The sequence below is a fragment of the Ranitomeya variabilis genome, chromosome 4 (assembly GCF_051348905.1).
Source record: "Ranitomeya variabilis isolate aRanVar5 chromosome 4, aRanVar5.hap1, whole genome shotgun sequence".
NCBI lineage: Eukaryota > Metazoa > Chordata > Amphibia > Anura > Dendrobatidae > Ranitomeya > Ranitomeya variabilis.
The window spans coordinates 167847054-167859956 of NC_135235.1; the positions used below are offsets into that span (position 1 = coordinate 167847054).

The following is a 12903-nucleotide window of genomic DNA, read 5'->3' on the forward strand; positions in this document are numbered from 1 at the left end:
ATACATGAATATGGATCCCAGGGCCTGAAGGAGAGTTTCCTCTCCTTCAGACCCTGGGAACCATTCCGATATTTTGTGTCCCATAGATATGCATTGGTATCAGGTATCGGTATCGGCGAGATCCGATATTTTGCCGGTATCGGCCGATCCAATCCGATACCGATACCTTTGCATATCGGAAGGTATCGCTCAACACTATTAATAAGTAACATTTCCCACATGTCTATTTTACATCAGTAAATTTTGGAACCAAAATTTTTTAGGAAGATATAAGGGTTAAAAGTTGACCAACAATTTTTAATTTCTCCAACAAACTTTACAAAACCATTTTTTTAGGGACCATCTCACATTTGAAGTCACTTTGAGGGGTCTATATGATAGAAGATAATCAAAAGTGACAGCATTCTAAATACTGCAACCCCCAAGGTGCTCAAAAACACAATGAAGTTTATTAACCCTTCAGGTGCTTCACAGGAATTTTTGGAATGTGTGGGGAAAAAAAGAACATTTAACTTTTTTTCACAAAAAATTTACTTCAATTTTTTTTTATTTTGACAAGGGTAACAGGAAAACATTGACTAAAAATGTATTGCGTAATTTCTCTTGAGCATGCCGATACCGCATATGAGGGAGAAAACCACTGTTTGGACGCACTGCAGGGCTCTGAAGGAAAAGAGCGTTATTTGACTTTTTGAAAGCAAAATTTCCGGGAATCATTAGTGGACGTCATGTCCTATTTGGAGAACCCTTGATGTGCCTAAACAGTGGAAGCCCCCCACAAATGACCCCATTTAGAAAACTTGAACCCTTAAAGAATGTATTTAGAAATGTGGTGAGCCCCTTGAATCCCCCAGGTGTTTCACCAAAGTTTATAACGTTGAGCCGTGAAAATAATAAAATCACATTTTCCTCTCAAAAATGTTATTTTCCTAAGGGTAATAGGAGAATATGCACAACATACAATTTGTTGTGCAATTCTCCTGAGTACGCCGATACCCCATATGTAGGGGAATACTATTTTTGAGGCACAACGCAAAGCTCAGAAGGGAAGAGGCGCCATATTGGAGTTGATTTTGCAGGAATGGTTTGAGGGTGCTATGTCACATTGGCAGAGCCCTTGAGGAGTCAGAACACCAGAAAGCCCCCTATATGTGAACTCATTTTACAAACTACACTCCCCAATGAATTCATCTAGGGGTGCAGTGATCATATTGACACCACATGTGCCTCACACAATTTTTATACCATTGAGCAGTGAAGAAAGAATAAATTACATTTTTACCACTAAAATGTTGTTTTGGCCCCAAGTTTTTAATTTTTCTATGGGCCAATAGGATTTTTTTTACAACAAACTGAGGTCCATTTTTTGCTTAGTGCATCAATACCCTACATGTAATCAGGACATTTTTTTCAGACAGTGCAAAGCTCAGAATGCAAGCAGCACCAGATTTTACTGTTATGGTTGCAGGTGACCCACTGGTAGAGCCCATGAGGTGCCAGAACAGCAGAACCCTCCATAAGTGACCCCAAATTACAAACTACCCCTCTCAATGAATTAATCTAGGGGTGCAGTGATCATATTGACACCACGAGTGTGTCACAGAATTTTATACCATTGGGCAGTGAAGAAAAAATAACTATATTTTTACTACAAAAATTTTGTTTTAGCCCCAGATTTTACATTTTCACACAAGAACTGGGCACCATAATTTGTCCCACAATTTCTACTGAATGTGGCAATACCCAATATGTGGCTGTACAGTACTACTTAGCCATATGGAGAAACTCGGGAGAGACGGAGTGCTATTTGCCTCCTGGAGTGCAGATTTTCATAGAACAGTTTGAGGACTCCATATACAGAGCCCCTAATTGCTAGAAGAGGAGAATCCCCCTCAAGTAACCTCATTTTGGAAATGATACCCTTTTGGGAATTTATCTACAGGTGTAGTGACAATTTTGACTTCATGGGTATTTTCCAGAAACAAGCAGCAATGAGCGTTGCCGAGTGAAAATTGTAAACTGCCGTTGAAGTGACCGGTATGCTGTAGTGACCAGTACGTTGCAGTCACCAGTACGTTATGCCCAGCCCGTGCTTCTAGAGATTTGCACCGGTAAGTTCGGCTCTCATTGTTTCAGAAATGCCAAACATGTGGATGCTATATGTGGTTTAGGTGAATTTCTTTTGGAGGGTTATGATGCCATTTCGCTTTTCCAGAGCCTTTGTGCAACAGTAACTTGGAAGCCCCCTATATTTCGTTAACAGACCTGATGACTTGCTTTTTTTGTGGATTGAGTTGAAGTTTATATTAGGAACATTTTAAGTAACGTTAGGGATCATAGTTATCCGGGGCTCTATGCTGATCACTTCCTTTAGGGTTTCCATCTAAATCTCTGAGTGACAGGATTCAGATGAAACCCCCGAGGGATCCATTCACTATAATGAGGCAGCAGAGATACTCTGGACTCCGTCTGGCCTCTGTTCAGAGGTGTCCTTCTTTTCAGAAATGCACAAAACTGTATCTGACAGCACTTTTATGCAATCCTAAAAAGACGGACACCGCCGGATCACAATTTAGACGGCGTCCACAGTGCCTCCATCTGCCTCATTATAGGGAATCTTCTGGCAGAGGTTACGTCTGAATCACGTATTTTAGAGATTTACACGGAAACCCCACTGTAAGCACTAGGCACAGAGCGCAGGATTAATGTGCGCCTCACTGCGATCTTCGGGAGGCAGAATGAAAAAATCAACAGTAGCTGAAGAATTGGTTTTATTTATTTTTTAGGCTGTTCCTCGGGCTGTATAAGTGATTGGGCAACATTATTCTTCAGGTCAGTGCAATTACAGAGATACCAGATTTATATCAGGTTTTTATGTTTGGCTGCTGTCACACACTAAAAGACGCTTTTTACTGCAAAAAATAGTTTTTGCATCACCATATTTTGAGAGCTATAATTTTTCCAGATTTTGACCCACAGAGTCATGTGAGGGCTTGTTTTTTGCGAGCTGAGTTGACGTTTTTATTGGTACCATTTTCGGACACATGACGGAAAGGTGTTAATAAGATTGACAACAATTGGAACTTTTCAAATTCTATGGAAAAAGGAGCATGGATGTGCTAAATGCAGACACAGACATTGTGCTGCAAGTTCTCCGAAAGTAACAATTTACACTCCTTCACAAAACCTTCAGAGCACCAACTACAGGTGCTTCTCACAAAATTAGAATATCATCAAAAAGTTAATCTATTTCAGTTCTTCAATACAAAAAGTGAAACTCATATTATATAGAGTCATTACAGAGTGATCTATTTCAAGTGTTTATTTCTGTTGATGATTATGGCTCACAGCCAATGAAAACCCAAAAGACATTATCTCAGTAAATTAGAATCAATAAAAACACAAAGGTTTCCTGTGTTTTGAAAGGTCCCTTAGTCTGTTTCAGTAGGCTCCACAATCATGGGGAAAACTGCTGACTTGACAAAGGTCCAGAAGGCAGTCACCGACACGCTCCACAAGGAGGTAAAGCCACAAAAGGTCATTGCTAAAGAACCTGGCTGTTCACAGAGTGCTGTATCCAAGCATATTAATGGAAAGTTGAGTGGAAGGAAAAAGTGTGGTAGAAAAAGGTGCACAAGCAACCGGGATAACAGCAGAATTGAAATAAGAAATGGCCATTCAAATATTGGGGGGAAATTCACAAGGAGTGGACTGCTGCTGGGGTCATTGATTCAAGAGCCACCACCCACAGACAGATGTATCCAGGACATGGGCTACAAGTGTCAAATTCCTTGCGCCAAGCCACTCATAAACAATAGACAACGCCAGAAGCGTCTTACCTGGGCCAAGGAGAAAAAGAACTGGACTGAGGCTCAGTGGTCCATGGTGTTGTTTTCAGATGAAAGTAAATTTTGCATTTCATCTGGAAATTAATGTCCCAGAGTGTGGAGGAAGAGTGGAGAGGCACACAATCCAAGCTGCTTGAGGTCTAGTGTGAAGTTTCCACAATCAGTGATGGTTTGAGGAGCCATGTCATCTGCTAGTGTAGGTCCACTGTGTTTTATCAAGACCAAAGACAGCGCAGCTGTCTACCAGGAAATTTTAGAGCATTTCATGCTTCCCTCTGCCGACAAGCTTTTTGGAGATGGATATTTAATTCTCCAGCAGCACTTGGCACCTGTCCACACTGCCAAAAGTACCAATACCTGGTTTATATACAACAGTATCACTGTGCGTGATTGGCCAGCAAACTCGCCTGACCTTAACCCCATAGAGAATCTATGAGGTATTGTCAAGAGGAAGATGAGAGACACCAGAACCAACAATGCAGACGAGATGACGGCTGCTATCAAAGCAACCTGGGCTTTCATAACACTTCAGCAATGCCAGAGGCTGATCACCTCCATGCCACGCCGCATTGATGCAGTAACTGATGCAAAAGGAGCCCCGATCAAGTATTGAGTGCATTTACTGAACATACATTTCAGTAAGTCAACATTTCTGATTTTAATATCATTTTTCAAGCTGGTGTTATAAAAAATTCAAATTTACTGAGATAATGACTTTTGGGTTTTCATTGGCTGTAAGACAAAATCATCAACATTAACAGAAATAAACACTTGAAATAGATCACTCTGTTTGTAATGACTGTATATAATTTATGAGCTTCACTTTTTGTTTTGAAGAAATTAAAATAAAGTTTTTGATGATATTCTAATTTTGTGAGAAGCACCTGTATCAGCTTCTATCTCAGTAATGGCTAAATCCACATTAAATGACAACAGATTTTATCTGTGAATTGAGAATTCTGAAAATTAATGATCAATCCTGGAGGAGGAATAAGCTAATTTCTCTAATACAATATATTACAAGTCTTCTTATTTTTCACTTGTTGTTTGTCACTATTGACTTCTGAAAGAAAAAAATTAAAGGGGACCTGTCACCCCCAAAATCGAAGGTGAGCTAAGTCCACCGGCATCAGTGGCTTATCTACAACATTCTGGAATGCTGCAGATAAGCCCTTGATGTATCCTGAAAGATGAGAAAAAGAGGTTAGATTATACTCACCCAGGGGCGGTCCCGGTTCTGTTCTGATCCGATGAGCGGCGCGGTCCGGCACCTCCCATCTTCTTATGATGACATCCTCTTCTTGTCTTCCTGCCGCTGCTCCTGCACAGTCCCTGTTGAGGGCAGAGTAAAGTACTGCAGTGCGCAGGTGCTGGGCTTCTCTGACCTTTCCCGGCGCCTGCGCAGTGCAGTACTTTGCTCTGCCCTCAACAGGGACTGTGCAGGAGCAGCGGCAGGAAGACAAGAAGAGGATGTCATCATAAGAAGATGGGAAGCCCCGGACCAGAACAGAACCGGGACCGCCCCTGGGTATGTATAATCTAACCTCTTTTTTCTCATCTTTCAGGATACATTTGGTTTCAGTCACTGGGTCAGCACAGGTTCTGTCATTGCTCTGAGTATAGAGCGGCGGCAGTAACTGCGTCCTCGGCCCTGACTGCCACTCGCTCTGCATTGAGGCCGGCAGTGAGTCAGGGTGCGGTTACAGCCGGCGCTCTATATAGAGTAATGACAGAACCCGCACTGGCGCCACCCCAGTGACTGAAACCGAATGATGCTGAATAAAATAAAGTTAAATTTTCTCCCCGCAGTGTTCGGCTAAGTGGGAGCACTGGGCATGTTAGTAACGCTATAAACCTGCAGATTATCCTCAGATCTGCAGGCTAATAGCGTTTTTTTCTGGAGACAGGTTCCCTTTAATAAAGGCAGCTGAAAGGGAATGTGATTTTAGCAAAAAACAGAAACACAAAAACTTTGAATAACACAACATAATAAAACAAGCTCAGGCAACAAAAATAAAAGGGATTTAATAGAGATCACAATCACATTTCACACATTCTGACGAGTCTTGTGTTCCCACTTTTCATCCTAATTCATGATCCAATTAATACGTAAGATAAGATTGCTGCATAGTAAGAAGACCACCCATGTAGTAAGAGGTTTCCAACTGTCCGTGATAGTAACAGAATCTCCGAGACGACGGTTTACACGTCTTGTTCTCCTGCATCAGCTGTGCTTTCCTTTTCTTCTGATGCCTCCGTACCAGTTTCATTCTTCTCTATATTTGTGTTTGCTGTATCCACAGATGGGACATGGTCATCTACATGTACATCATCACTGGCAGGAATGTCTTCAGCCGCTACGTGTACCGAGTCCTGTCCTAGAATTTCAGAGTTTTCTTGATTCTCTTCTAAGTGATATTTTAACTGACTTTCATCTGATTTTTCTACATCGTATGATACTTCTGTGTCCTCAGTCTCAGGAGGAATATCTGGGCTCTTCAGTTTACCGCCCTTTAATGTGGGATTAAAGAAGTGTAGTAATTAGTTGATGTTCAAAGCAAAATTACAAAACAGCAAATTAGGGTCCTCAAACCAATTCTGGTCCTGTTGTAAGGATACAGTAAAGTACAGGTGCTGACAGAAATTCATTATAGATAATAGAATTATACATAACCTAATCATAGATAAAGAGTGTACGTCCCAAGAAAGAATTTCTATCATTTGATCTTCACTGCGTAGGGTCAATGTTGAAGCATTTTACCACGTGTCATAAATTACCTCATTGTGAGTAAGAATACCATTTTTGACACATGGTAAAGGTTTAATACTAGAGGTGTAGGACCATCCCAATTGGGTACACTTTGTCGCTGGTGGGATGGCTTTTACGCTTTTTTAATTCAAAAACAGTGTTTACTAAGTACCCTATGTTATTTATAAGCACTATTGCTTTTCACTTACTTAGGCCTCTTTCACACTTCCGTCATTTTCCTCCCGTCGAAATCCATCGAGTTTTGAAAAAACAGGATCCTGCAAATTTTTCAGCAGGATCCTGTTTTTTCCCATAGACTTGTATTAGTGACGGATTGTGAAGGATGGCCAATCCGTTTCATCCGTCGTGCACTGGATCCGTTGGAAAATAGCGGTCCGTCGTGCGGAGAAAACGTTCAGAGGAACGTTTTTTCTTCACGTCGGAAAATCGGTCAGCGACGGGTCCTGCGCTGTCCGTCATTGTCTCTCTCTCTCCAGAATTTTATACCTTAAAATTCTGGCAGGAACTCATTCGACGCATCCGTCATAACATTGGATACCATCGATACGTCACTTCACTGCATTATGACGCACCCCAAACAACAGAAGTGTGAAAGAAGCCTTAGGGTATGTGCACACGATGCGGAAAACGCTGCGGATCCGCAGCGTTTCCGCAGCTGCGGATCCGCAGCGTTTCCGCAGCTGCGGGTCCGCAGCAGTTTCCCATGAGTTTACATTACAATGTAAACCTATGGGAAACAAAAAACGCTGTGCACATGCTGCGGAAAAAAACACGCGGAAACGCAGCAGTTTACATTCCGCAGCATGTCACTTCTTTCTGCGGATTCCGCAGTGGTTTTACAGCTGCTCCTATAGAAAACCGCAGTTGTAAAACCGCAGTGAAATCTGCAGAAAAAACACGGTAAATCTGCGATAAATCTGCAGCAAAACGCATCGTTTTTGCCCTGCAGATTTATCAAATCCGCTGCGGAAAAATCCGCAGTGGACCATTATATGTGTGCACATAGCCTTACAGAACAGTATATGTTCATTTTGTTTCTATCATAGATCTTGTCTGTTTAATAGCCAGTGTGAACATGCTCCTATACATTGCATCTATGCCAACTTATACTCCAGTTCATTTTTTGGTTTTGCTTTAGGTTCTTGCACTCAAGGGCATAGCCTCCGTTTCTGTGAGCTTGGCCTCCCTTTCTTTGAGCTTGGCATTACGTGTATGTAGCTTCCCACAGCTATGTGTTCAGAGTTGGAACCTGGTTTTGAACTCATTTTTGTCACATGGTAAGGTTTTAATACTAGAAGTTAGGACTGTCCTGATTGGGTACACCTTGTCGCTGGTGTGATAAGTTTTACGCTTTTTTTAATGAAAAATAGTGTTTACTAAGTATGCTGTTATTTATAAATACTAGTGCTTTTTTCTTACTTACAGCAGGGTATATGTTCATTTTGTTTCTGTCCTAGGTTTTGACTGGATAGGGGAAGCGGCACTAAGGTTTGCCACTACTGAGGAGAAGGTGGCACTGGGACTTTTCAATAGTAAGGTGAATCAGCCCTGGGGCTTGTAACTACATAGCAGAAGCGGCACTGAGACTTGTCACTACTAAGTGGAAAGCACCACTGAGACTTGTCACTACATAGGGGAAGTGGCACAGACTTGTCACTACTAAAGGGGAAAGCTGTACTGAGACTAATCAAAACTAAAGGGAAATGGAACTGGGGCTGGTCACTACATAGGGGAATGCAGTACTGTGGATTGTTCCAACTAAAAGGAAAGTGGCACTGATGCATGTCACTACTAAGGAGAAGCAGCACTGAGACTTGTCACTAAAGGAGGGGAAAATAGCACTGAAACTTGTCACTCATAAGAGGAAAGTGGCACTGAGGTTTATCACTGCTAAGGAGAAAGCAGCACGGAGACTAATCACTACTAAGGGGACATAGCACTGGGGCTTGTCACTATATAGGAAAATCGGCGCTAAAACTTGTCACTACTAAGGGGAAGCAGCACTGAGACTTGCCTCTTCTAAGGGGAAGCGGTGGCACTGAGGCTTGTCCCTACCAAGAGGAAGCGGCTCTGAGGCTTGTCCCTATTAAGGGGAAGCGGCACTGAGGCTTGTCCCTACTAAGGTAGAAGCGGCACTGAGGCTTGTCCCTACTAAGGGGAAGCAGCACTGAGGCTTGTCCCTACTAAGGGGAAGCAGAACTGAGGCTTGTCCCTACTAAGGTAGAAGCGGCACTGAGGCTAGGCATTACTAAGGGGAAGCGGCACTGATGCTTGCCTCTACTAAGGGGAAGCGGCACTGAGGCTTGGCATTACTAAGGGGAAGCAGCACTGATGCTTGCCTCTATTAAGGGGAAGAGGCGGCACTGAGGCTTGTGCCTACCAAGAGAAAGCGGCACTGAGGCTTGTCCCTACTAAGGGGAAGCGAAACTGAGGCTTGTGCCTACCAAGAGTAAGCGGCACTGAGGCTTGGCATTACTAAGGGGAAGCGGCACTGATGCTTGCCTCTATTAAGGGGAAGAGGCGGCACTGAGGCTTGTGCCTACCAAGAGGAAGCGGCACTGAGGCTTGTCCCTACTAAGGGGAAGCGAAACTGAGGCTTGTGCCTACCAAGAGTAAGCGGCACTGAGGCTTGTCCCTACTAAGGGGAAGCGGCACTGAGGCTTGTTCCTACAAAGGGGAAGCGGCACTGAGACTTGTTCCTACTGAGGGGAAGCTGCACTGAGGCTTGTCCCTACCAAGGTGAAGCGCCACTGAGGCTTGTTCCTACTAAGGGGAAGCGGCACTGAGACTTGTCCCTACTAAGGGGAAGCGGCACTGAGACTTGTTCCTACTAAGGGGAAGCGGCCTGAGGCTTGTCCCTACCAAGAGGAAACGGCACTGAGGCTTGTCCCTACTAAGGGGAAAAGGCACTGGGGCTTGTTCCAACTAAGGGGAAGCGGCACTGAGGCTTGTCCCTACCAAGAGGAAGCGGCACTGAGGCTTGTCCCTACTAAGGGGAAGCGGCACTGAGGCTTGTTCCTACTAAGGGGAAGCGGCACTGAGGCTTGTCCCTACTAAGGGGAAGCGGCACTGAGGCTTGTCTCTACTAAGGGGAAGAGGCACTGAGGCTTGTTCCTACTAGGGGAAGCGGCACTGAAGCTTGCTCCTACTAAGAGGAAGCAGCACTAAGGATTGATCCTACTAAGGGGAAGCGGCACTGAGGCTTGGCACTACTAAGGGGAAGTGGCACTGATGCTTGCCTCTACTAATGGGAAGTGGCGGCACTGAGGCTTGTGCCTACCAAGAGGAAGTGGCACTGAGGCTTGTCCCTACTAAGGGGAAGCGGCACTGAGGCTTGTTCCTACAAAGGGGAAGCGGCACTGAGGCTTGTTCCTACCAAGAGGAAGCGCCACTGAGGCTTGTTCCTACTAAGGGGAAGCGGCACTGAGACTTGTCCCTACTAAGGGGAAGCGGCACTGAGACTTGTTCCTACTAAGGGGAAGCGGCACTGAGGCTTGTCCCTATCAAGAGGAAACGGCACTGAGGCTTGTCCCTACTAAGGGGAAGAGGAACTGGGGCTTGTTCCAACTAAGGGGAAGCGGCACTGAGGCTTGTCCCTACCAAGAGGAAGCGGCATTGAGGCTTGTCCCTACTAAGGGGAAGCAACACTGAGGCTTGTTCCTACTAACAGGAAGCGGCACTGAGGCTTATCCCTACTAAGGGGAAGCGGCACTGAGGCTTGTCCCTACTAAGGGAAAGAGGCACTGAGGCTTGTTCCTACTAGGGGAAGCGGCACTGAAGCTTGCTCCTACTAAGAGGAAGCAGCACTAAGGATTGTTCCTACTAAGGGGAAGTGGCACTGAGGCTTGGCACTACTAAGGGGAAGTGGCACTGATGCTTGCCTCTACTAAGGGGAAGCGGCGGCACTGAGGCTTGTGCCTACCAAGAGGAAGCGGCACTGAAGCTTGTCCCTACCAAGAGGAAGCAGCACTAAGGCTTGTCCCTACTAAGGGGAAGCGGCACTGAGGCTTGTTCCTACTAGGGGAAGCGGCACTGAAGCTTGCTCCTACTAAGAGGAAGCAGCACTGAGGATTGTTCCTACTAAGGGGAAACGGCACTGAGGCTTGGCACTACTAAGGGGAAGCGGCATTGATGCTTGCCTCTACTAAGGGGAAGCGGCGGCACTGATGCTTGTTCCAACTAAGGGGAAGCGGCACTGAGGCTTGTCCCTACTAAGGGAAAGCGGCACTGAGGCTTGTTCCCACTAAGGGGAAGCGACACTGAGGCTTGTCCCTACCAAGAGGAAGTGGCACTGAGGCTTGTCTGTTGTGAATTTGGATTCTGGGCTCCCCCGGTGGCTACTGGTGGAATTGAACTGGTGTCTTCATCTTCTCTGTTCACCTGTTCCCATCAAGATGTGGGAGTCGCTATATAACCTTGCTGCTCTGTTAGTTGCTTGCCGGTCAACAATGTTATCAGAAGCCTCTCTGTGCTTGTTCCTGCTCCTAGACAACTACTAGATAAGTTGGACTTTTGTCCATGTTTGTTTTTGCATTTTGGTTCCAGTTCACAGCTGTAGTTTCGTTACTGTGTCTGGAAAGCTCTTGTGAACAGGAATTGCCACTCTGGTGTTATGAGTTAATGACAGAGTTTTAAAGTAATTTCTGGATGGTGTTTTTGATTAGGGTTTTCAGCTGACCATGAAAGTGTCCTTTCTGTCTTCTGCTATGTAGTAAGTGGACCTCAAATTTGCTAAACCTATTTTCATCCTACGTTTGTTATTTCATCTTAATTCACCGCCAATACATGTGGGGGGCCTCTGTCTCCTTTTGGGGTATTTCTCTAGAGGTGAGCTAGGACTAATATTTTCCTCTGCTAGCATTATTTAGTCCTCCGGCTGGTGCTGGGCATCTAGAATCAACGTAGGCATGCTACCCGGCCACTGCTAGTTGTGTGTTAGGTTTAGTTCATGGTCAGCTCAGTTCCCATCTTCCAAGAGCTAGTTCCTATATATGCTTATGCTATGATCTCTTGCCATTGAGATCATGACACTTGTCCCTACTAAGGGGAAGCGGCACTGAGGCTTGTTCCTACTAGGGGAAGCGGCACTGAAGCGTGCTCCTACTAAGAAGAAGCAGCACTGAGGATTGTTCCTAATAAGGGGAAGCGGCACTGAGGCTTGTCCCTACTAAGGGGAAGCGGCACTGAGGTTTGTCCCTACTAAGGGGTAGCGGCACTGAGGCTTGTCCCTACTAAGGGGAAGCGGCACTGAGACTTGTCCCTACCAAGAGGAAGCGGCACTGAGGCTTGTCCCTACTAAGGAGAAGCGGCACTGAGGATTGTCCCTACTAAGGGGAAGCGGCACTGAGGCTTGTCCCTACTAAGGGGAAGCGGCAATGAGGCTTGTCCCTACCAAGAGGAAGCGGCACTGAGGCTTGTCCCTACTAAGGGGAAGCGGCACTGAGGCTTGTTCCTACTAAGGGGAAGCGGCACTGAGGCTTGTCCCTACCAAGAGGAAGCCGCACTGAGGCTTGTCCCTACTAAGGGGAAGCGGCACTGAGGCTTGTTCCTACTAAGGGGAAGCGACACTGAGGCTTGCTCCTACTAAGAGGAAGCAGCACTGAGGATTGTTCCTACTAAGTGGAAGCGGCACTGAGGCTAGGCACTACTAAGGGGAAGCGGCACTGATGCTTGTTCCTACTAAGGGGAAGCGGCACTGAGGCTTGTCCCTACCAAGAGGAAGTAGCACCGAGGCTTGTCCCTACTAAGGTGAAGCGGCACTGAGGTTTGTTCCTACTAAGAGGAAGCAACACTGAGCATTGTCTTTACTAAGGGGAGGCGGCAATGGGGATTGTCCCTACTGGGCAGCACGGTGGATCAGTTGTTAGCACTGTAGCCTTGCAGCGCTGGAGTCCTGGGTTCAAATCCCACCAAGGGCACCATCTGCAAGGAGTTTGTATGTTCTCCCTGTGTTTGCGTTGGTTTCCTCCGGGTACTTTGGTTTCCTCCCACATTCCAAAGACATACTGATAGGGCTCATAATCTAAATTCCCTATCGGGGACAGTGATGATAATGTGTGCAAACTGTAAAGCACTGTGGAATATGTTAGCGCTATATAAAAATAAAGGTTATTATTATTATTATTATTATTAAAGAGAAGCGTCACTAAGGCTTGTCCCTACTAAAAGGAAGCGGCACTGAGTATTGTCCGTACCAAGGGGAAGTGGCACGGAGGATTGTCCCTTCTAAGGAGAAGAGCCACTGAGGCTTGTAACTACTAAGGGGAAGCGGCACTGAGACTAGTC

The 12903-nt window shown here is 45.4% G+C and overlaps 1 protein-coding gene across 1 annotated transcript in view; it reads right to left on the minus strand.

Annotated features, from left to right (window-relative positions):
* Positions 1–5848: 5848 nt before the first annotated feature.
* LOC143770099 (DPY30 domain-containing protein 1-like) overlaps positions 5849–12903 on the minus strand; it is an 89874-nt gene continuing 82819 nt past the window's right edge. The window contains exon 5 of the mRNA XM_077259361.1: positions 5849–6359. Coding sequence (XP_077115476.1) covers positions 6051–6359 — 309 coding nt within the window. The 3' untranslated portion in view covers positions 5849–6050. The remainder of the gene's footprint in view (positions 6360–12903) is intronic.